At 45.3% G+C, this 23,550-nt stretch overlaps 1 protein-coding gene across 3 annotated transcripts in view; it reads left to right on the top strand.

Annotated features, from left to right (window-relative positions):
• The window catches only part of LPGAT1 (lysophosphatidylglycerol acyltransferase 1), an 82,844-nt gene extending 76,916 nt beyond the window's left edge, over positions 1 to 5,928 (top strand). For all 3 annotated transcript variants that reach the window (XM_070397337.1, XM_070397338.1, XM_070397336.1), the window contains exon 8: positions 1,205 to 5,928. In XM_070397337.1, coding sequence (XP_070253438.1) covers positions 1,205 to 1,356 — 152 coding nt within the window. In that variant the 3' untranslated portion in view covers positions 1,357 to 5,928. The remainder of the gene's footprint in view (positions 1 to 1,204) is intronic.
• The last annotated feature ends 17,622 nt before the right edge of the window (positions 5,929 to 23,550 follow it).

Raw genomic sequence — 23,550 nt, forward strand, 5'->3', positions numbered from 1 at the left:
TGATATTTGCCCTAAATTGTACAACAATAATGGAAGCCTCTTTTGAATAAAGCGATTTGCATAATAGACCTTAAAACAGTGGTTCTCAACCTTCTGGCTCTTTAAATACAGTTCCTCATGTTGTGACCCAACCATAAAATTATTTTCGTTGCTACTTCATAACTGTAATGTTGCTACTGTTATGAATTGTAATGTAAATATCTGATATGCAGGATGGTCTTAGGTGACTCCTGTGAAAGAGTCATTCGACCACCAAAGGGGTCGTGACCCACAGGTTGAGAACCGCTGCCTTAAAACTTGAAAGTGCTCTCTGTATATTGCTTGTGAGAAGCAAATCCCCTCATGAACCAGCTTAGCTGGGGGATTATCCACAAGGACAAAGACTATTTGAAATGTTGAAGAGTGTTACCAAGATGACCTTAGATAATATTGCCCTGAAATGGTCTAGCTTTCCTTTCCAGAAACCTGTTAACTTTGTGTATTAATTAATTATATAACAATTAATAATTGAATTAATGCAAAACACTTAAATGATTCTTTTTATTATTAAGATATATTTCATAAACCATATTGCCTTTTGAAAATATCAATGATTTACAACTATTTTTTTTTTCCTGTTGGATACTTGAAAGAACAACCACTTTTTTGTGGCAAAGACATTTAACTTGTAAATAGAAGAATGAATGTAAGTTCACGCTCTTTCGGAAAGTATTCTATATCGATTTCACACATCTTGTGTCCTGGCCACCGTGGAGATCTCTAGGGACACGGTGGGAAACAAGGCCGCGGAGTGCTGCTCTCATGCAGCTTATTCTCCCACAGGAGACAGTCTGTAGGAAAAAGAAGACATAGGTGGGGATATTACAGATTGTGGAAAGTGCCAAGAAGGAAATAAACGTGGAGGTTATGGTGATGGGGCGGGGGCAGTGGACAGGGAGAGGCGGTATTTTTTTCTGATACTGGAAGAATGCAGATGCCCCAGCCATTCGCTGAGCTGGAGGAGGAGCACCCCAGGCAGAGAGAATAGAGGCAGAGGCTCGGGCAGGTTGAAAATTGTACTTCAAATGAGATCTCTCTTCAAGAGCAATGGGAAGTCACAGAAGATGCATTAAAAAAAATTCTAGTTAAAACTAATATTCAGCTTTTACTCCAGGAGACCTACCGCTGCAGTAAAACAAAGTGATGTTTCCATCTTGTTTTTCAGGGGCTTTTCCACCTGCCCAGGGCCACAGGGAAGCTGTTTCCAGGGAGATGACCCTCAGCAATATGTGGATCTTTCTCATCCAGTCTTTTGCATTTTTGTCAGGCTACATGTGGTACAACATCTTCCAGTATTTTTACCATTGCCTGTTTTAGGAACTGACTTGGACTTGTCAAGGTCACCATAGGAATTCCAACTTTCATGAGTGCGTTATTTCACATGTGCAAATCAGAATATAAAACAAGCAAAGGAAATTTCATGGATGGATTAATATTTATCCCGCTTTGGGATATTTTAAAACTCTGCTAAAATGAGGATCAGTAATCTAATGACCTGCTAATATGTTTTAAGGACTTTTCATGTTTTAAAAAGATACACTCTACCACACATTTAAACGAACATCACATTTGGAGAAGAGGAAATCATAAAATCATCCTAGAAGACAGAGAAATTCTGTTGCCAGCAGATACTTGATCACCTAGTTCAAGCTCAGAGAGCTGAGCTCGTCCTCCTAGCTAGTAGTGTCCCTTAGGGCAGTGCTGTGAGCGCCCTCACTGCCCACTCCTGCTGTGTCACTAGGAACCTCCGGGGGGGGCTGGTTGGCACCTTCTGAAGAACTGTCGCCCTGTCCTTTGCAGCGATGCTCCAGTCCTCACCAGCTTAGTGATTCCGGAGTCAGGCATACTGTGGGGGGGAATCAGTGTCCACTGGACACGTCTGGTCCTGGAATGGGCTCTTTCAAAAGACAGGCTTGGCCCGACACCGTGTTTACATGCGCTAGTGCTTTCCGCGTGTGCGTGTGTATGTGTGTGTGTGTGTGTGTGTGTGTGTGTTGGGGGGAGGGCACTTGATTTCTCCTTTTATATAGAAGGCATATCGTAGAGTGATCATTTTCCTTTACAAAATGCACTTTCATCAGCTGCATCTGTAGCAGAGGATTAGTAGTATAGCCTGGAAACCAGTCTACACATAGTCAGTGAGTGGGACTTGCGCGGCTGTCTTGTCTTCGTGTTTTACCTGCGCTCCTGCCCTCCAGCGCCTCCCTGAGCTGGGCTCCACACCTGGAGGGCTCCAGCTGTTTTCTTGTTTGTTTGTTTTAATTTTGGTGTATTAGCACCAACTGCATTTGGGGATGGTTGAAACAAATTAATGCAAAACATTTAAATGATCAATATACGGTGAAATAGGCAATTTATTAGAAAAATAAAAGCTAAAGCCAGACACTGGCTTAAAGTGGGGACAGGCTGTCACATGGCACCCCCAGCACCTGTCTCATCAAGGAGCTGCCCATGTCAGGGTGGTGTGACCAGGAGAGAGACCAGCACACGAGGCTTCCCAGTCTCTTCCCATTGCTTTTGAAGAGGATAAAGTCGTGTCTATTTCTAGAAGACTTTTTTTTTCTTTTGTCACTATGTTCATGCAGTTTACCTCACAGTAAAACCAAACTTCTCACAAAGTGCTGGCCCTGCATTGGTCACCGTGGTCACCGCCTGCACCCCAACATCGAGGCGGGAACGCCCGCTGGCCTGGGGTTGTGAGACTGAGATTCTGGTGAGTCAGTGGTGGTTTTCTGTGACATGACATCGTAGATTCCCCTGTTGTCGCTAATCATACAATTTGATAGTTCTGAGAAAGGCCAGAAGGTAAAGGTAAAGGCTGATATTTTTTGTTTTTAAATAAACCAAAAAAAAAAACACCAACAAAAATCCAGAAAACCAAAACACTGAGAAGATAAGAATTTTCTCTCAGTTGTGTGGGAAAGGTAAAGCAGCACCAAATACAAGCCCACAGCGGCTTCATCTTAGGTTAATGCGTGCATGTGTGAAGAGAATGATGCCTGAGCTGAAATACCTCATTGATGATACTACTGCTGGTGAGACACAGAAAGCAGTGTTCCTGTGTGTGGTTTGGGAATGGTTGTCCTAAGGTGCCACTTTTTCAAAATGTTAGCATTTCATTGTGTGCTTTACAGTGACAGTGCGTAGGTGAAACCATCTCAATTTAGAGGTACGGATACAGATAGGAAGCCACATGGAAGCTTAGGGACACTTCCGTTTGAGGCCCCCCAAATGCTATCAGATTACAAGGTGAATTGGGATGATTCATTTGAGAGGTTGGTCAGCCATCTGGGGGACAAGTTGTTCATTGGCAAGGATGGCAGACAGTCCTAGCTATTCGACCTTTTCCTCTTTGCTAAAGCAAGCCACAGGCAGAGCGGCCAGTCTCCCATCAGGAAAGAAGAGAGATGCAGGCGTGCACACACAGATGTGGTGTCTTTTGCCATCACTGAGCTCCAAAGGAGGAGGATGTTGTTTAATATACTGTACACATTAAACAGACTGTTCTGTAAGATGCTTTGCTTTCCAAGCACAGTCATTTCAACAGCCTCTAGATGTGTGGGTTAATTTTGAACATAGATCTGTGAGTTGTAAATAGATGTGTGTTTGATCTGCCCCATCCCCACCCCCCTTGTTTCTTTCTCAACACGTTCCCTCGCTTCTGTTAGCAAACATGCTGTTTGAGAGCATTGCTAGTGCTTTCCTTATCAGTAACTGGGGTTCTCTTGTTTGCACAGGGGAATGTAAAGAGTGAATCAGTGTTCTTACATGGCAATCAGGGAAGCAGCAATATGCCACTATACAAAACTGAGTAAAAATTCCTAATCTGTACTTCCTTTGTAAAGTGAGTGAAAGGAGGTTTAGCGAATATCCACTTTGTCCGGGGATAAGAAGTAACACTGTGCCAGTTTTATACCGGTAGCTTATAGAATCTCAGCACTGCTTGGTCTCAGCTGACCTGCCTGATTCCCACAGCAGACAGGGTTGCAAACTCCCTGCTGGATCCCAGAGTCATGGTGATGGAGCACCTGCTTGGCCTCAGGGAGGTACAGCGACCACGGAAGTGACCACCCCAGAAGTTCACGCTTAACGTCAGAAACTACTGTTGGTGTTTAAATATGCAGTTATTGTAGAGAAGCCTGTAGGCCAGTGGAAGGTAAGGAAAAATTACAGAATGGAAATGATGTCTTGGATAGTCATACAAGTTAATTGAGAATCTAAATAGATTTTTAAAAAATAGCTGTGAGTGTAATATTTTAATATTACACACAGTCCTTAATTTTCCATAGTAAAGGAACTGGAGATTATGCATAATTATTCCAGTAATAAGTCATGGTAAGCCAAAAATTTGATTGCATTTAGGAGTTTGAATTTTCATTCTCATAAAACTTTTTTTTCCCTTGCTGGATGCTTACTAATTTTAAAAAATGAAGTGAGTTGTTTATTAGCTTCTCTTGCCTATATATTTGACTGTGTTGATGAGTAGTGGAAAGATTTGGAAAGACAGCTTCAGGAAGAGAAGACATAGAAGCCTGAATAACCCATGGTCTAGAAAAGGAATTTCTAATGAGTTGGCGGTATTGCGGTTGTTCTCAAGCATTTTTATGAAAATGAAATGTTAAATCACCAAATGTAAACCTCATTCTAGTTTTCATATCGTTTGGATCAATGTTAAGAATGCCTCTTCAGTCGTTGTTCATGTTCCTCACTTCGTGTGGATTTGTCTTAGTAACATTTTTTGACAATCACTTCTCTGAAGACTCTTCTGACCTAGTGGGACCTGGTTATAATCATAGGATGTAGTCTTTAATCATGGAGAGTCCGATTGGATTCTTTTTGTATTTAAGGAAATTTTGTTTGCACTGCTGCATAGGAAGAGTTAGTTATTTTTTTCACTGCACAGAACTTCACTCCAGCGTTACCATGACGAGCGTGCCAGCGCTGGTCCACAGAGGATGGATACAAATGGTTGGTCTTATTTTTTGCCAGGTAGAGCTGTGAACCTTGCTTCTGGTAACATGAAAGGCAAAGTCAAAAGCCGCACTGGGCAGCAGGTATACTGGTTCATTGTCTGAAGGGGTAGAGACTAATATATTGGGACCAAAACCACCTACATCGGACATTTCTAGATCACGAGGGGGCCGGGTGTTCTCTGATTGGTGCTTTATTGCAACCATTTTTGCATTGATCCCCAACAAGGAGGAGCTGGACCTGGGAATGAGCTGAGAGTGCTGAGCTGTTGGGGGAGGGTGACTGTGGCCACATGGAAGATAAAATACATGTTTTTCTGCAAAATTTCCATTTGAGGGTTTTTACATTTAATATTTTTTTAAAACAGTTTAAAGAGCAAAAAAAAATATAGTGTATTCTAGTTGCAAAATATGCACACATGTTTTGAAAGGCTTTATTTTTGTTGTGTAAAACTATTGAACACATGGCTGTGGTGCACAAATTCTTTACAGTAAGAAGTCTAGATGCATTTTACAGTAACTTATGATTGGTAATGAAACAGACATCGAACTGCCATTGTTGTGTTAAGTGCTTTCATTTCCTTTCAGTTAACACAAAGTTGTATTTATTTTATACAGATGGATTTTCGTTTTCTTGATGCCATAATGTTTACTTCAGCTTGGTGACCTGTCTTTCTTTGTGTATCTGCATGTTGTAATGTATGATAAGAATGAATGTAAAGGCTATGGCAACTGTAATTTTTGTAAAGGGCTGGTCACATGTGGATCTGGTTTATGAATGCATTGGGATTACTTTAGTAACCAGATTACCTTTTCAGAAATTGAGATGTGAACACCAAAAGAAGCATTTTCTCAACAAAAATTAATAGCTGGTTCTATTTTTTTTAACCTAGAAAAAATAAAGTTGATTTTTTTTCAAGTGAAGTGCTTTTAATTCTTAGTAGTGGGCATGGGGTGTTTGTGTTTTCCTGGAGCTATTTTGGCATTAACATCTATAGATGTACTCAGAACACACCACAGCAGTTGGATGCTGAGGGCAAACTGAAAAACACTGTTCTCCTCTCATTTTAAACTATGTCCCTCTCCCCTTCCCGATTCTTTCCTTCCAGTGGTACACTGGTCAATGGTTAGCATTCACTCTCTTGAAAAAAAAAATTATGTATACAAGTATACATAAGTTATAAATTTTGCTGATAGCAAGGATTTTATAACATGATTAACAGATAACAAAATATACTTTACTGTAAATTCCATATAGCCAATTGGTTCTAATTGATTTTTCCTGAACTCTTTGGCCAGCCTATGACTGATCCAACCATGATTTGAAACATGGAATTACATCCTAATCCATTTAATTCTCAAATTTGTCATTCAATCTGATATGTGATCTGTTAGACTATTTCTTAGCCTTGTACAAGTTATACTCATTAAAGTGAACCACTTTTAGCTTTAGCACCAATGGGAAGCTTATATAATTTTATTTTAATAACAGCCATTTAACAACTACTGGCCAAATTCTAAAACAGTTGGCTCTCTTGAGCAAGTGGGAGGTGTCTCCAGCCCACCACTGCCCAAAAAAACATTCTGGTTTATGTTTTTTTGTTCAAAGAACTGTTAGTGGTGAATGAAGGTCTCACAGTTAATCTACTCACTGCTGTCAGGAAATTCCTCTCTCTGACCCTGGCAGAGGCTTTTAAGGGTAGGAAAGCATTAACATCAGTCCTACAGGGGCTTTGGATGTTGGAAGAATTTGCCAAAAACCAACTTTTCCTGAAGTGCATGGAAAACTTGCATATTTCTAAAGTTGTATGCTTTTATTTCTCAAAGTAAACTGTGATAATAGACATCTCTTAAGATTTTGTTTTAAGCATTCAACACATTTTTTGGTTCGATATTTGTAGAATATGTTTGAGCCCACTGAAAATTTTAAGTGTATTAAAATATCTTACATAATAATGGGTTAAATAGTTACAGTTCAGTCTACCTCTTCTGTTTGCTGCCTGGGTTTAGGCTGCTTATTTGGTGAGGCTGTAATTCTGCCCCCCCACCCCCACCCCCCGCCACACCCCCAAACGTGGGTTCTGGTGGAAGAGGAAGAATAAAGGGGGCAGAGGCCTGAAAACTAATTTGAAGCACTCGGAGATCTATTGCTGACCAGCCCTATTCCTCATGAGTTGGGGAAAAACAAAACAAAAAGCCATTGTTTTTAATTTCCACTTAATATGAAAATGTTTGTTTTAAAAATGTTTCTTCCTGCTGGGAAAAATATGTATTTTTAAAAGGAAAAAAAAAAATCCTCTTTTGGCTATAAGAAAAAGTCAGCTGTGGCCATATCATAACATGCTGATATGATCTACATCAATAAATTTTTTACCTCTCAGGACTTGGACAACCTTGTTCTTAACTCTTAGAGGCTTGAGAAACATAAGTATCCATAATCCAGATAACAAGTTGAACATGGGAGGAGGGTTGGCTAACCACTGGCAACGAGACAGGCTTCTTTCATAATCAGAAAACACTCTGAATGAGCTATGGTTAAACCCATTTACAAAGGAAGAAATTGGAATGGTGTTCCTTGTTTTCTGGAAGAAATTGGAATGATGATTTTTGCTTATCACATTGGAATGTGATAAGCATGAGCCTATCACAGAGCCCATTCCCGAGTTCTCCCCTAGAGAGTTTCTGTTGCCTCTTCTTGAAACACTGTCTGCCTTTTAGGTGGGTGATGCGAGGGACGGTGGTCGAGTTCTCGTGACTTGCCTCAGGCAAGAGAGCATGTCCATCCTTGTGATCACAGCAGCTGTCTTGGCTGCTGAGAAGTGGCCAGGCTGGGGTACTTCCCCTCAAAGATTAATTGCTGCATCTTCATTCCTTTGTTTCATTTGTGATGCAAAAACTCCCTGAGAAGGGTCTTGTCTTTAATTTTTTTACCAGTCAATAACACTGTATCAGGGTCAGCTGATGGACAGTTGAGGGGAAAGAAGTACCTAGAAGTGGAGAAATCAGAGGAGCTTGGTGTGCGAGGAGGAGGAACCCAGGAGCCTTGGAAGGCCAAGGGAATGCCGATGGCTGCTATCTACAGACAGGCACACACACCCTGACCAGGAGGACCCGGGAAGTGTTCAGACATGGAAGTCTTAAGGAAACCAACTTCCATGGGAACTGTCCTTAGACTGCCATCCCTGAGGGCTCCCCAGTAGAGGCTTCCATCTGCTGTTTCTGGTACCCTACCCTCTTGGCAGAAGAAGAGCATGTCTCTCAGCCATTAGGCGTCTCCAGGATACCAAACAAAGGAACAATTCAAAATATTGGTGATAAGGAGCCTCTTAAGGCATCTAGAACCCACAATAGGGCTTTTTTGTTGTTAATCCTCACCCAAGGATAGTTTTTCCAATGATTTTTAAAGAGAGAAAGGGAGTGAAGAAGGAGGGAGAGAGAAACATCGATGTGATAGAGACACATCAATTGGTTGCCTCCTGAACATTCCCCCAATGGGGATTGGGCCTGTAATCCAGCTTATGTGCCTTCCACAGGGAATCAAACCTGCAACTCTTTGGTGCCTGGGCCGGTGCTCTAACCACTGAGATCACTGGCCAGGGCCACAATAGGGCTTTTTATCTTTCTCTGATATGTACACATTTCATTTAGGACAAAGGATGGCATTGGAAACGAGGCATCTGGGCCTGCATTGGATTGAACGCTGGTATAGTCAGTGTGGGACACTGAGACCAATGGCAGCTCAGGGCTCCCCAGACACACAAAAATAGAAGTGTTTCCAAAAATGCATGATCGGCTGCCTTGCACATTGAAATCCAAACTCATCAGACAGGTGCTGGTGCAAAAGGGGTGGCCAGCCAGACTGTGCTCAGACTGAGGGCCGCTAACCATAACAGAAGCAACCAAGACTTTTGGCTTACCCCCAGGACTGCCAGTGGCACTGGTTAAAGTGAGTGACAGGGCCAGTCCAGGTTCAGTGTGGGAGGGTGTCTGAAAGGTGTGAATATTGGGGGGGCAGGGCTCATTGAGAGCCAGCCGTTTGTGAAGATCAGCTATCACGTTAAAAAAAAAATTTCTCAGCTGTTAAAGAGCCCTAGAGGGGTCTAAAGGAGTTCTTACATTTGACAGGTTTGTCCATTTCAGTTGGAAATTTTTTGAGCTTCCAAATACTATTTATTTTTCCATCACCATTTATCCTCCCAGTACCCTCTTCCACCACCCGCCTCCAATCACCACACTATTGTCCAAATACCTATAAGAGGATTAGATATGTAGATCCATCCATCATTCATATAAATCCCATTAATCAAAGGAACACTTAGCTGGAAGAACACAGGTTTTGTTTGGGTGTAATCTTTATATTACTTTTGTCACTCATTGATGCATAGGCCCTTAGAATTTTAGAGCCAGTAGGAACTTTAGAAATCACCTTGTTTTGAAATGGTGGATTTAATTCTGGTGCAATTTTGGCCCGTGGCTGGTCGTATGAAATGGTTACTGAATAGAAGTGCGGAGACTAGAACCAAGGCTCTCGATTTCCACTCGGGTGTTTTCCCCAAAACAGCAGATTGCTTCTGTTTGGGTTTCTGTTTTTAGTAAAGAAGAATTAAAGCTAGAGGGTTAAATACACTTATTAAAGGAGTAATGAATCCAAGAGCTTCTATCATTTCCTTTTCCTTGATTTTAAAGTAAACATAATAGTTCCCAAGTGGGTTCCCCTCAGCTGTTTCAGAGATACAATTAGCTACTAAAATTGTCTGAAATACATGTTTTTATCTTTTTGGACATGAAAGTGAAATGTATTTTGTTTTTATTTTTGCCCTGTAGAAAAGAGGAAGAGAATGCTTTCGTTTCAGATCGAAAGGGGTAGTTCAATCTCAGATTAGTTCCTTTCATTTTTGAATTCCAGATGGAAACTGGCAGCAGGTAATAAATTCAGGGCCGAAACTGCATCCAGTTCCCACCGTCCCTCTGTCATGGTGGCCGCGGCGTCAGGGCTTCTCCAAGTAGGAGCCAGTGGAAGGGGAGCAAAACCCAGGGCTCAGCCCGGGAGCTTGAATTCCAACGATGAGTTTCTGATCCTCTCAACCTCACTCTGATCATGTGTTAAATGGGAGGCTTTATAAATTCCATATGTATTAATTCATTCAGCCCCTTCCCTGTTTTAATCATCCTTTAGGAAAACAAAGCCCAGTGCTCTTCACTGAGCCAGCCCAGGACTGCTCTGCATACTGTTGTGTCTGGGCGGGCACAGGTGCAACTCCAGCAGTCATTGTTCTGCCAAGCTTTCCACCAGGTGATGGCTTCTAACTAAGTATTGCCAAATCTCCTCTAGGAGACCTGTTCCATACTCTCTCTTCCTCCATCTTCTCTGGTGGAATTGCCACCTTCTGTTGTCTACACTCTGAACAAGTTCTATGAATGGTAGATAGGCTGCACAGGCCCTTAGGGCCAGATCAGACTTGGAAGCATCTCCTTCTTCTTTTTAAAAAATAAATATTTTTATTGAGTTTAGAGAGAGAGAAAGGGAGAGGGGACAGGGAGAGAGAAACATTGATGAGAGAAACATTGCTCAGCTGCCTCCTGCATGTCCCCCACTGGGGATGGAGCCCATAACCCAGGCATGTGCCCTGACTGTGAATTGAACCAATGAAATCTTAGTGCATGGGACAACACTCAACCAATTGAGCCACACTGGCCAGGGTAAGTATCTCCCTCTTATCACCTCCCCACTCCCACCCCTAGCAGAGCCAAGTCTCTGGTCCATGCCTGCTGTCCCAGCTCCGCCTAAAGTTCTTCTGTACTCTACCATGTCACCTCAATAACCATAAGCAATACTTGATTCTCATCTGCCCATTTCTCTCTGGTACCTGAATTTCTAAGAATTGAGTACGCTGCACTTACATCTGAAAGATGAAATGTCAATTCTCCATATCATAGACCTCAGAGTCTTCTGCAACTAGAAAGGAAAAGGCTTTAAAAATGACTGTGGCTTTCTGAATCTTTAGGAGGCCTCCAGTGTCAGCAAGGCTTTTATATTTAGGATCGTGTGAATTATACACAGAGAACTATGGGCTGGTGGATAGCTTCCAAGTACTAGAAATTATATTTCCCTCCCTTTTGATAATTAGTTCAAGGTCTTTGCCACAAGTGACATCATGTCTCAGAAGCAAAAATAGGTCCCTATTAAGACTTTGTAATGTCTTCTGTCTAGTAGATCCTATTTCCTCCTCATGGCCTCATCTCCTCACCTTCCTCATTGGCTCTCTGACCTCAGAGCTTTTTCTTGCTGCTGCCTGGAGCCTTAGATAATTAGGTATAGTCTGACTAGGTGAGGTTAGGGGCTTGGCTATGCTGATTGCTTTTTAGTTTACCTTAGAAGCCCAAAGGACCCACGGCTCTGGAGAAGGAGATGGTGGGCATTGTAGACAATTATCATGAACCAAGTGGGTCATTTGGACCTTAGGCACAACTAGGTATGGGAATAATGTATATCCTCTGTGAAACCTCGTTGGGTGAGATAAAACTGCCTCCCTCGCTGAGCAGTCAGTACGACGTGCTTCATATGTGTGATTTCATTTAATACTGAAAATTCTTTTAAAAAGCTGTGGCACATTTACACAATGGAATACTACTCGGCCTTTAAAAAAAAAGGAAATCTTATCCTTTGTGACAGCATGGGTGGATCTGGAAGGCATTGGGTTAAGTGAAATAAACCAGTCGGAGAAAGACAAGTATCACATGATTTCACTTATACGTGGAATCTAATGAACAAAATGAACTAACAAGCAAAATAGAGACAGACTCAGAGAGAGCAGGCTGACAACTGTGTGTAGGTGTGTGGGAGGGCTGAAGGGGGTGGGTGGAGGGATTGAGCGAAAAAGAAAAAAAGAAAAACTCATGGACAGGGACAACAGTATGGTAATTGGGGGCGGGGGGATGTGGGGGAAGGTGGAAGAGGGAATAGGGGGGATAAATGGTGATGGATGGAAACTTGACTTGAGGAGGTAAACACAGTATGGTGTATAGATATGTGTTGTAGAATTGTGCACCTGAAACCTGTATACTTTTGTTAATCAGTGTCATCCCAATAAATTCAATAAAAAGGGGGAAAAGGTTTTTAAAGAGAAAGAAAATTCTCCTTGGAGGCAGAGAAATGGAATCGTTGACTACTCAGTCTTCAGAATCGGTTTCCTTTAATATCAGGAATAGGAATAAATCGGAGTTATGTCTGAGTGACGGGGAGACCCAGTGTGCCAGACTCAGACTACTTCCAGGAAAGGAGTGACAGGAGGTCTCCCTCACCCTGGCAGTGGCCTGTCTGACCACAGTGGTAGATTCTGACACGAGAGACCAGCCCAGGTGAGAGTGTCTGTGGGTTTCTCATCTGGAAGGTATTTATTGTTGGGGTTCAGGGTGGGGAGCAGTGGTGGTGGTGGGCGCAGAATATTGGTACAGAGACTATGAAAACTATCACAGACAAGAAGGGAGTGAAAATAAAGGCTGGTGCTACCTAGGGTTTGCTGTAAAGCTGTGGAAGCAGGAAAGCATTAGGCCTAAGGATCAAGTGAGAAGCAACAAGCATGGCATTCAAGGAGCTCCCGCCACACGCTCAGCCCCAGACATCTTGTTGGTGCAGGTGTGTGATCACCAGCGAGTGCAGGAGATGAGCACCTGGCTGCTCCCCCTGTGGGCTCCAGCTCTTCCTGTCAACCCTGCACCCCACCATGAAGTCAGCAAGCCAAGGACAACCCTTCCTGCCCGCTCCAGTCCCAGGTCTCAGGGACCTCCACTCAGTTCCTTGCCCCACCCGTTCTGTCGGGCGGCTGCCCTCCAAATTGGAGAGCGTTGGTGAAGTGCTCAGGATTTTGTCGATGAACGCATTTCCCTAATCTGGGGTGGGACAAAAACACATGGTTCTAGAAACTCCATTTCCTTCCTTGACTGGCACTTTTAAAAGTGTGTGTTCTACCCTCTTTCCTTGTGTGATTGTCTCTTGGGTTGTTTGAGGTTGTTGTATTTTTACATTTCTGTGCCAATGAGGAGGCAAGTTCTGTGATCCTGCTTTATTCCGCCATCTTTAACAGAATCGGATACATTGAATAGTCAGTTCATTAAAGGGCAGCTTAGCTCATGCCGTTTTATGACTGTTATTACCTTACTACAGCTCACAGGGAAAAGGTTTAGTACAAATAACTCAGGGATTATTTCTTCTTTCTTAATAGGCTGGGAGACTTCCCAGGTGAGGGGAGATTTCCGTTGCTGAAAGAAGGAAAGGAAATGGGGAGTGGGGCAGCAAGGACAGCTAACCTGGGAGTTATAGGTCCCTCAATCTCTACTCCTTAGACCGTGCCTGCCACAGGGAGGGTGGTGAGAATCCAGTGAGATAGACCTTGTGAGAGGGTTTGGAGAACACTCCACAAGGGCGAGGGGCCTTACAATTAGAGTCACCAATGAGACAGGTCACTTCTTGTCATTAGAAGAATCCACAAAGCCGCTGGGCAAGCCTGTGCCAGCGGTGCTGGGTAGAAGAACCCAACTCTGGGTGGGCCTGGACCAGCTGACCCCGGAGCCATTGCCAGTCTCTGGGGCTGTGATAAAAGCTCCCGTTGTGCCTGCCTTGCTCCGAGTTGGGAAGAAACGATGAGCTCAGAGGACAGGGCTCGTTTGCTCTGGTCCCTTGAAAGAGGCCTCTCTAGGGGCATCAAGCCACCAGTAGGACCAGCCAGGAGGTTGTCGGAAATGAAAATGCAAAGCTCCTGCCTGGTTAAAAAAATTTAAGAATTTCACGATGGCAACAGCAGAGCATTAAAACAAGTGCGGTGGCACGTTTATAAAGCAAGTCCTGCCAGCAGGACCACCAAGGAGGAAATGAGGATTGGGAAGGAGCCTGTTTGTCCCTCCTCCCCAGGCACTGCACTAGGAGCTCCTGTGGAGGAGGGGCTAAGAGGAGTCAACACCAAGCATGTCCCGTGTGCCAGGCAACGCTCTCAGCGCTCACACACCAACCCTATGAGGTAGGCACCGTTACATCACTATCTTACAGATGCATGCAAGGGCACACCGAGTTTAAGAGACTTGCCCAAGATCACCCAACCAGCAGTGGCAGAGCCAGGATTCAGATGCAGTCTGTCTGGCCTCAGAGTCTGGCCCCTTAGCCACTGTGATTTCCAGGGTGTTCTGTGTCATTGCTTAGAGAGGGGGATATTGCAGGGGAACTGCTGCAGGAATGTAAATGGGTCACCAGGCTGCAGCCTCTTTTCCTTTATTGCCCTCAGTAAAACCACACCCAACCCACCTGGGAGGTGGGCAAGGTGGCCAGGAGCCCCAGCTATCCAGACAGGCAGAGAGGACTGTGTGCTCCTCCAGGAGGGGTGTCTTACCTGGGTTCCCTCTAAAGCAAACCTGAGGTAAGGCTCTGGGTGCAGGTAGTTTATTTGGGAGGTGGTCCCCAGAATGAGTCAGGGAGAAGAGAAAGAGCAGAAGAGGGGAGGGAAGGGATGGGAAGAAGAGGAGGGGAGCAGAAAACACTGGGCCCCCCTGCTCCTCAATCCCCTCCTCCTGCACGTGGGCTCTCTGAGGCCTCCAGCTGGCGGCTGGCCTGAGGCTGGCCTGGGCTCAGCCAGGGCTCCCGGCTCAGCAGGCCTGCTCTGAGCCTCCCAGACACGTCCTTCCCTCCCTGATGCCTCTTCCCTTGGCCTAATTCCCTTAAAACCACTTTCTAGGCCCTAATTACCTCCTTGTTGTTCTGAGAAATTGGTGGACAAGTTGACCAGCCCAGAACTTCCGCAAGCTCCTGACTGTTATGAATCCGTGAGGGGCAGGAATCCAGGCCTGGGGACTAGGAGTGTCTGGGTGTGGGCCCAGCTCAGCTTCCTTCTACCCAGCTAGGTCACACCTCCTCAGTTTCCACATCTGTGGGCAGTAATCAGCCCTGCCACGTCCAGCTCACAGCGTCTGTGTGAGATCAGATGAAACAACGTCTGTGAGCAGAATTTTCAAACCAATGGAGGTTTATGTAAACGGAACACAATAACCATTGTTTGTTAGTGCCTGGCATCGCACTCGTTCCTACGCTGTCTTCCTGGCACACACAGTGGGCTTTGTTAGCTTGGCAGACTCCCACTTGTCTGAAATCTGAACTGTATGCTCAAACAGGCCACTGATGAGTTGTCTCGGGTTGTGGTCCAACGAAGGGGCACTCAATCTGGGGCTAGAGTCAAGAATCCTCCCTCCAGGTCCAACTGCTAGGGGCTCCATGGCCTTGGGCAAACTCCTTGATTTCCTAGAGCCTCGTGGGATTCATCTGACAAAAGGGGTTATCATGCCTGCCCGGTCTGCTTCGTAGGTTCTCCTGAGGGTCAAGCTAGATAACATGGGTCTGCGCAAGGTGAGGAGGTGCTCAAGGGCTAAGCAAATGAAGGGATTATTACTGAAAAAGGCTTTTGACTTGATCCCGCAGCGCGTATCCTCCCATCAGGCCTGGCGTGGACTTGGAGGCACAGACAAGACCCTGAAATGTTTTCTGGATCTTCTGAGAAAGTCAGCAAATGAGAGGAAGGCTCATTCTCTTACAAGAGATGGTACAGGGAGTCATCATCATTACAGTGGTGGTGATTTCATGAAGGTGTTGTGTGTCAGAAAAAAGAAACGAGAGGGAAAGGAGTGGAGTTTGAGTCCCAGAAAAAGAACAAAACGGTAAGATGTCCTGAAGGGGAGGCAAGAACCAGGAGGAAGGAGCAAGGCAGGGCCTGTGCAGAACTTGGAATGAGGCCATGTGGCAGGTGATGTTGGCTCCCCCTGCCTTCTGTGCTGACAGAACCCCAATTTTTCTCATGTGTCTCCCCCTACCCTTGAACCCTGGATGAGCCGTGATTGACCTAGCATCTCCTTCTATACCAGTGATCCGCTTATCCGTGTGAACAAGTCCTGGCCAATAGAATCTGAGGGATAGTCACTGGAGGCTTCTGGGAAAGATTTTTCTCCTCCTAGGTATGAAAATGAGAGAGATCAGGGAACCTCGTCCTTCCTTCCCATCAACATTCCTCCAGTGCCTTGTCCTCTCCCACCGGACATTAAGTAGCTGAGCTGGATAATTGCTGGTTCACGATTCTAACCAGCTCCCCACCCCACCCCCACTACCCACACCTTCCTGTTTTGACTGCCTGCCGGAGAGGCTGAGGCTTGGAGCAGCCAGGGCGGTCCAGGGAGAAGACACCCAGGAGTGTTGTAGAGAAGTTAACCAAGAACCTGGACGTTGTGAAGTTGCTGAGTCTTGCAATTCCCTCCAGGCTTCTCGATGTGTGAGAGAAGGAATGTTCTGGGTTAAGTCACTCTAATCCAGTATTCCATTGACAAGAGAACCAGGGTCAAGTCACACTGATAATAGGTGCCTTTGCAGCGTTTGCACAGCACTTTAATATATACTTATTTTATTTGTCACCAGACAAGAGGATAAGTGATCTTATCTCCTTTTTTACATAAATGAGGAACCCCAGGCCAGGGAGGGTAACTGCCTGCCCAGGTCACACATTAATTGGTGGAAGGTCTGATATCAAAGTGAGGTTTCTGACTCTTGGCCCAGCACACTTCCTGCTCTATCTGGGAGAGACCAAAATTGAAGCTCAACAGGCATTGCAAATGCCCCAAACAGCTCCCACCTCTCAGCTCCCAAAAGATTCTCAGGGAGAGAATCTGATCATCAACTGTTGGTCAGCCGTTGTGTTGGGACCTGGGAACCAGGCAGAGAGGGACCAGGGAGGGGGACAGATGAGGAAGATGGCATGTTCCTCCACCACTCCCAGGAAGCTCCTAGATGGAGGAAGAAATGAGAAAGTATAAACACGGACTGGCAGGCTTCCCTAAGCGTGAGGCCAGCTGACTTCCTGAATGACGGGCACTGTGGATCCAGCAGTGGAGAGACAGGCCATGCCGGGGGGGCTAGAGACCCGAGTGTCAGGAGCAGGCTCTGTCTGGGAAGCTTTCCAGAAGGGTTTGTGGCTGTATAAATTACAGTGGGGAGGGAGGGGGTTCTGTTTCAGTGGCCCTGGTGAAGGAGGAAGTGGGCAGTGGGAGGGTGGTGAGGAAGGGCATCAGGCCTCGGTCTCTTTCAGGTGGCTTATTCAAGAGGGAAGGAGGGAAGTAGGGTGATGACTATAGGAGCAAAGGTGGGGTTTAAGGTCCCAAGACCCGAATATGTTTATACGTTGAGGGAATGGATAAGTGGAGTGTGACGGGTGAGAGTCAGGAGAGCCCTGGGATGGGACAAGGGGAAGGGAGGGGCCTGGAGCACAGGTGGAGTCCGGTCAAGGAACAAGGACGATCAGCAGACACAGTTTAGACAGTGACAGAGATGGGGCAGGGAAAGGAGCATCCAAAGTATCAGCTGCCCACAGGCTAGTGAGGTTGGGCAAAAAAGAACCTCCATCTTTTTCCTAAGTTAGTTCCCAGAGCATTCCTTTTTCTCAATGACCCTTTCACTTCCTAGTGTGTGGAAAGCCATTGCTGAACTTCAGTGGCCCTGTCAGGTCCCTGGCCTCCAGCTGGGTCCAGATCTCCTCAATGCTGGCCAGGGTTCAGGGTAATCCTCGAATTGTTCCCCGGGTTGTTACCTGACCTCGGAGATCGGGTTACCCCAGGATAGTGTTCACTACTTTGTCCTGGGCCATGTGATCCTGCCAGGGAGGAGCACGGATGTAAATTATTAAGGAAACCTCAGGTTCTCAACAACTCCCTCGTGATTCAGAGATGCCAAGAAACTCGAGAGGAGGCGGCCCTTGGGGTGCAGCAGCTGGGATTGAGCAGCTGATCACGTCCCAGGCCTCTGAGCCTGCCAGCATTTGAAACCTGAAGTTTGGGGCTCACTAGGGCCACGTGTTAAAGGTCTTCTGCACCCAAAGATCTGTAGCGGAGAGGTTAGCCCCCTGATAGAAACCCAACTCAGCCCGTCCGGAGTGGCTCAGTGGTTGAGCGTTGACCTATGAACCAGGAGGTCACAGTTCAATTCCAGGTCAGGGCACATGCCTGGGTTGTAAGCTCAATCCCCAGTGTGGGGCATGCAGGAGGTAGCTGATTCTCTCTCATTATTTTTTTTGAATATATTTTATTGATTTTTTTTTTTTTACAGAGAGGAAGGGAGAGAGAGAGTTAGAAACATCGATGAGTTCTCTCTCATTATTTATGTTTCTATCTCTCTCTCCCTCTCCCTTCTTCTCTAAAATCAATAAAAATATATTTTAAAAAGAAAGAGAGAAAGGAAGAAAGAAAGAAAGAAAGAAAGAAAGAAAGAAAGAAAGAAAGAAAGAAAGAAAGAAGAAAGAAAGAAAGAAAGGGAGGGAGGGAGGGAGGGAGGGAGGGAGGGAGGGAGGAAGGAAGGAAGGAAGAAAGAAAGAAACTCAGAAGCTCCTTATTCGGGGGCCCCTGGCATGTGTGAAGATGATGAGGCAAAATCAGTGCCTGTTCTCACTAGAGGAGTTCAGGTGAGGCACGGTCTCCCCTAAAGAGAGGCTCAGCCTCATTGTGGAGGCAAGATCCCTGTCCTTGGGGAGCTCCTGGTCAGACAGAGGACACACACATAGAGTGTGACTGCAATTGATAGCAATTAGAACCAGACAGAGACAAGGCATAAGCATTACGCAGAACTAGCCAGCCCACTATAAGGGCAATGCCCAGAGGACTAGCAGGAAGTCGCCCCCTTCCCAGAGGTTATGCCAAGAAGGGTCCAAGCTGGTTAGATGCTTGCTGATTCCAGCTGCAGAGTGTCCAGACACTGGTTCCTTATAGGCATAATGCTGCAAGGATCGTACTTGCCTATTGCACTAAGTCCCAGCCTATGTTCTGGAAAAGAGGGAGGGAAGGCAGGGAGGAATTCAGTGTTCAGCCTCTCCAAGCTTCCTTTGGCTTGGTTATCAAGCGGCAGGCCCATGGTGATCTTTGTGTGATAATTCCTGTATTTGCCTAAGTTGTCCCTGTACACACGAGCATGTGTGTGCTGGGAGTCCTCTTCTGCAAACACACTGTGTGTTCATCCACCAAGTTTTAAATGTTCACCAACACAATGACATCGACACAGCAGGCTGAACATTGAACTGAGTCTCACTACTTCCCTGGCTTTGTCCAGCTGACACATGTACCCTAATGTCCTAAACGCCCCTTTTTCCTTCTCAGCCTGCCACAAATCCCTGAAGAACCCTTGTATTCTACACCCCGGACTTCCCAAGAAGGGCTGAGGATGTCTGATCTTTGGAACTTCTACTGGGTCTCAGTGCATTTGTTCACTTACTCCTCAAATAATCACTGTGCTTCTGCCGAGCCAGGCCTAGTGTTAAGAGTCAGGGATACAGAGATGAGTAAGACATCACCCCTGTCTTCTTGAAATGCACGCTCCCAGTCAGGGAGAAAGACCTGGACAGAACTAATCATGTTCAAAGGCAGCTCTGATGGGGATATGGGTGTACAGAGAAAGAAGATGCTAGAGCCCTGGGATGGTTTCGTTAAGGTCACCCTTGGCTAGTACTTGGGTAGAGTTTTGACAAAAGAATGTGCAGAATAGCATTCCAAGCAGAGCAACAGTGCAGTTGAAGATCTAGACACAAGAAAACCCATGGAGGGTCTACTTTCAAACCCTTCCCTAGGGCTGGTGTGTTCTTAACTCCAGGGTAGTGTCGGTTACAGAGTACAACGTGTCCCCTGAAGTTGTGTGATGCTGTGGTCCTGCCCTTCTTCACCTATGTTCTCATTAGTCTGTGCCCCAACCTTCCTCATGTTACATTACACCCATTCCAAATAGGACCAAATGAACGAAAGTGGGGTTCAAAGAACATGGGGCAGGAGGAGGCAACTGGACATGCGGTGATCTCAGACTCGGGCCTCCTGAGCTGTGAGAGGATGCATTTCTGTTGTTTTAAGCCACCAAGTTGATGGTAGTTGTTAGGCAGTCCTAGGAAACGAATCTAATGCATAACTGATTTTCTACGAAGGTGCCAAGGCAATTCAGCAGAGCAAAATTAGTCTTTTCAACAAACGGTTCTGGAACAATTGGGTATACATATGCAAATAAGTAAACTTGGATTCCTGTAAGAATGAACTGAAAATGGATCGTAAACCTAAATGTAAAACCAAATCTATAAAACGTCTGGAAGAACTCAGAAGAGAAAACCTTTGTGACCTTCTGTTAAGCAAAGACTTTTTTAGACAGGATGCCAAGGCACGCTCCATAAAATAAAAAGTGATAAATTAGACTTAAAACCAAAATCTGGTGCTTTTCATAAGACACTGTTAATAGAATGGGAAGACAAATCACAGACTGCAGTGCATATATCTAATAAAGGACTCATTTTAGATTTTATTTTTAAAACTCAATAATAGAGAAACAAACAACCCAATTTTGAAAATAGGCAAAGATTCAAATAGACACTCCACCAAAGACTACCCACCTATTAGAACATCTAAAATTAAAGACCTGCAGTACCAAATGATGGTAAGAATACAGAGCAACTGGAATTTTCATGCACTACTGGTGGGAACAAAAGATGGTACAACCATCTGGAATACAATGAAGTAGTTTCTTAAACATGTACCTATGTTATGATCCAGCTATTTCACTCCTAGATGTTTACCCAAAAGAAAGGAAAGCATATGTCTACACAAACACTTGGACACAAATGCCCATCAACAGTTGAATGGATCAAAGAAATTATGGTATTTATACAATAGATACTACTCAGCTACAAAAAGGAATAAACTATTGATATATGCAACAGTGGATGAATCTCTAAATAATTATGCTGACTGAAACAATCTGGACCCAAAAAAAGGAACATAATACATGTTCCATTTATATAAAATGTTATAAATGGAAATGAATCTATAGTGATGAAAGCAGGTCAGTGGTTGCCTGGGATGGGGTGGGCTATGGGGTGTAGAGAGGAGGGAGAAACTTTGGGGGAGGATGGATATGTCCACTACCTCATGGTGAGGGTTTCATGAGCGTATTCGTGTCAAAGCTTATCAAAGTGCATATTTTAAATACGTGCAGCTTGTTATGTCAATTAAACCTCAATAAAACTCTAAAACAAAAAAAGAAGAAAAACTAATGTCCCCAGCGTTTGCAGTATCAGTGCGACAGCCAATGCCTAACGATGGAGGGTGGAGGGAGGGGGCCAGGCACAGAGGGGTCCCACAGCCCTTATCCCAGGCAGCCACACAAGCCCACCCCCATCCATGCACACACTCTGAGGACTGGATGCAGTGACAGCAGGCCACGGTCCCCACTCCTCAGCCCCTCCATCAGGAGACCGCCCCTGCTTGCCTGCCCACTAGCCAGAGGGAAGTTAGGGGAAAACAAGGTCATTGGCGCCCTTGGAGCAAGATCCCAATAGAGTTCGTACACACGTCAGAAACCATTTGGTCCAGCAGATGCTGTGACCCGCTTGGAGAAATCACTCTTTGCTTCATTAGTCTTTGCAGCCTCTGCAGATGGCTCTCTCCACAGAACTGGGCCCAGTTGCCTCCCTGCAGTCATGGACGGCTTACTGGGAGGAGGGGAGAGCTCAGGGCCTGGCTTTAACTGTGGTAAGACCCCAAGAAACTGGGGATGTACTTCCCAGATTGTCAAGGGTGTGATTTTTCCCCCCTTTTAAAACAATTGCTTATTAAATATAATTACATCTTGTAGTTCCGTAAGGCTTTTCTATGAAGACATTTTTTTTTTTAATTCCTTGACTGGAAGATGAGAGGATTCACAACCACATTCCCGGAAGCCCCTGCTGAAGGACTTTGAGGTAGCTAATTCTGTAAAGAAACTTAGAAATCTCTCCTGCACTCCACCTATCTGGTTTGTGCTAAAACGGAGTTCAGTTCACCCTTTTGCTGGTGAAAGACCCAGAAATCCAGCCTCCTGTGTATAAAGGATCACAACTCCAAAATGCTTAGAGTCTACATACCAATAATTGGGAGGCGTTGGCAGTTCTGCTGGGACCCAGATGTTTAGGGCAAGAGCCTGGAGGAATCCTTCCATAGTGTGGGTTAGAGCCCCGATGTCCCAGAAGAGACTCCCCGCTCCCCCATGCCATCCTGCATCCCAGTCCTCTCTCTCTGAAAAGAAGATCTACTAACCCACCTCCTTCCGGCCCTGCTCACCACCAAATGGCAATAATAGCCCACATGAGGTCACGTGGATGGCCAAGCACTGCTGTGAACATGTGTGTATTATATTGTGTATATCACCCAGCAAATCCTTACAACAAGCATGCTGCGAGTTTGACATGCTTGCCTTACAACAACCCTTTGAGACGGGTAGTATGATTATTACTATTTTACAAATGAGGAACCTGAGACAAAGGAGATGAGGTGAGGGTTCAAAGTTTTTAGTTGTCAGGGGGGATTCATTTTTAAATTTTTTAATTGTGGCAAATTACACAGAACAAAAATGACCATCTTAGCTGTTTTAAGTGTTCATTCAATAACATTAAGTACATTCACACTGGTGTGCATTCATGCTCCAAACCGCTTTTCATCTTACAAAACTGAAATGCTATACCCATTAAACAACTCCCCATTCCCCTCTCTACCCAGCTCCTGGCCGCCATTCCCCTTTCTGTTTCTCTGAATCTGACAACTCTAGCTATTTCATACGAGTGAAAACATATAATATATATGCCCTTTTGTGATGGGCTTATTTCACCCAGCACAATGTCCCTCAAGACCCACCCATGTTATAACGTGTCACAATTTCCTATAGTTTCAATTTTGCAAAATGAAAAGAATTCTGGAGATGAGTGATTATGATTTGCACAATGGTAAGAAATGTACCTCATGCCACCAAACTGCACACTTAAAAATGGTCAACATGGTAAGTGTCATGTTATATGTCTCTTATCTCGATTAAAACAACAACAATGAGAACAGGCCAGATTTGCCCCAGGGCGCACAGCGAGTGGCAGATCCCAAACTGAGTGGGCGGGCTCCTGTGTCCAGGCTCCTCAGCACCTTGCTCTACTGCCACTCGGAACAGAAGTCACACAGATGAAGCTCAGCAACTGGGTCACCTCCCAGGGAATCACTGGAAGGAGCCGAGGAAAAGCTCCCTTCTGCCTCCGTCCCCCTGCCTGGCCTGTGGGAGAGGCGGCTGACCTGGGCAGCCAGATCTGGAGTTTGAATGCCATGGGGGGCCCCCTCCTGGTCACCCAGTGACAACTCCCTGGCAGAAGAGTGGGGTGGGGCAGGAAATGACATCCTGGGAGTCAGCTTAGTGTGTGTGCAAGGTTGGCCCCAACAGTGGAAGAGCTGGTTCAAGCACGAAGCCTTATTATAGCTTTCAGCAACTTCCTACTCCCCAGGTGGACAAGTAGAGAAGCTTAAAGGGACAATCTGATCAAGAAGTCAAGGAGTCATGAACACTACGACTGTACTTCCCTCTCCCTGGGACCTGGGGCCCTAAAGTGTGGTTCTCAGAAATCTATACGGCTTCTGGCTTCCTCCCTTCCATACGCAGCACCTATTTATCACCTTGCCCTCCTCCCTCCAGTGCCACCACCTTGTTCAG

Source organism: Myotis yumanensis, unplaced genomic scaffold, assembly GCF_028538775.1.
Source record: "Myotis yumanensis isolate MYYU_CA2020_CCGP unplaced genomic scaffold, mMyoYum1.0.hap1 SCAF_17, whole genome shotgun sequence".
NCBI classification, from domain to species: Eukaryota; Metazoa; Chordata; class Mammalia; order Chiroptera; family Vespertilionidae; genus Myotis; species Myotis yumanensis.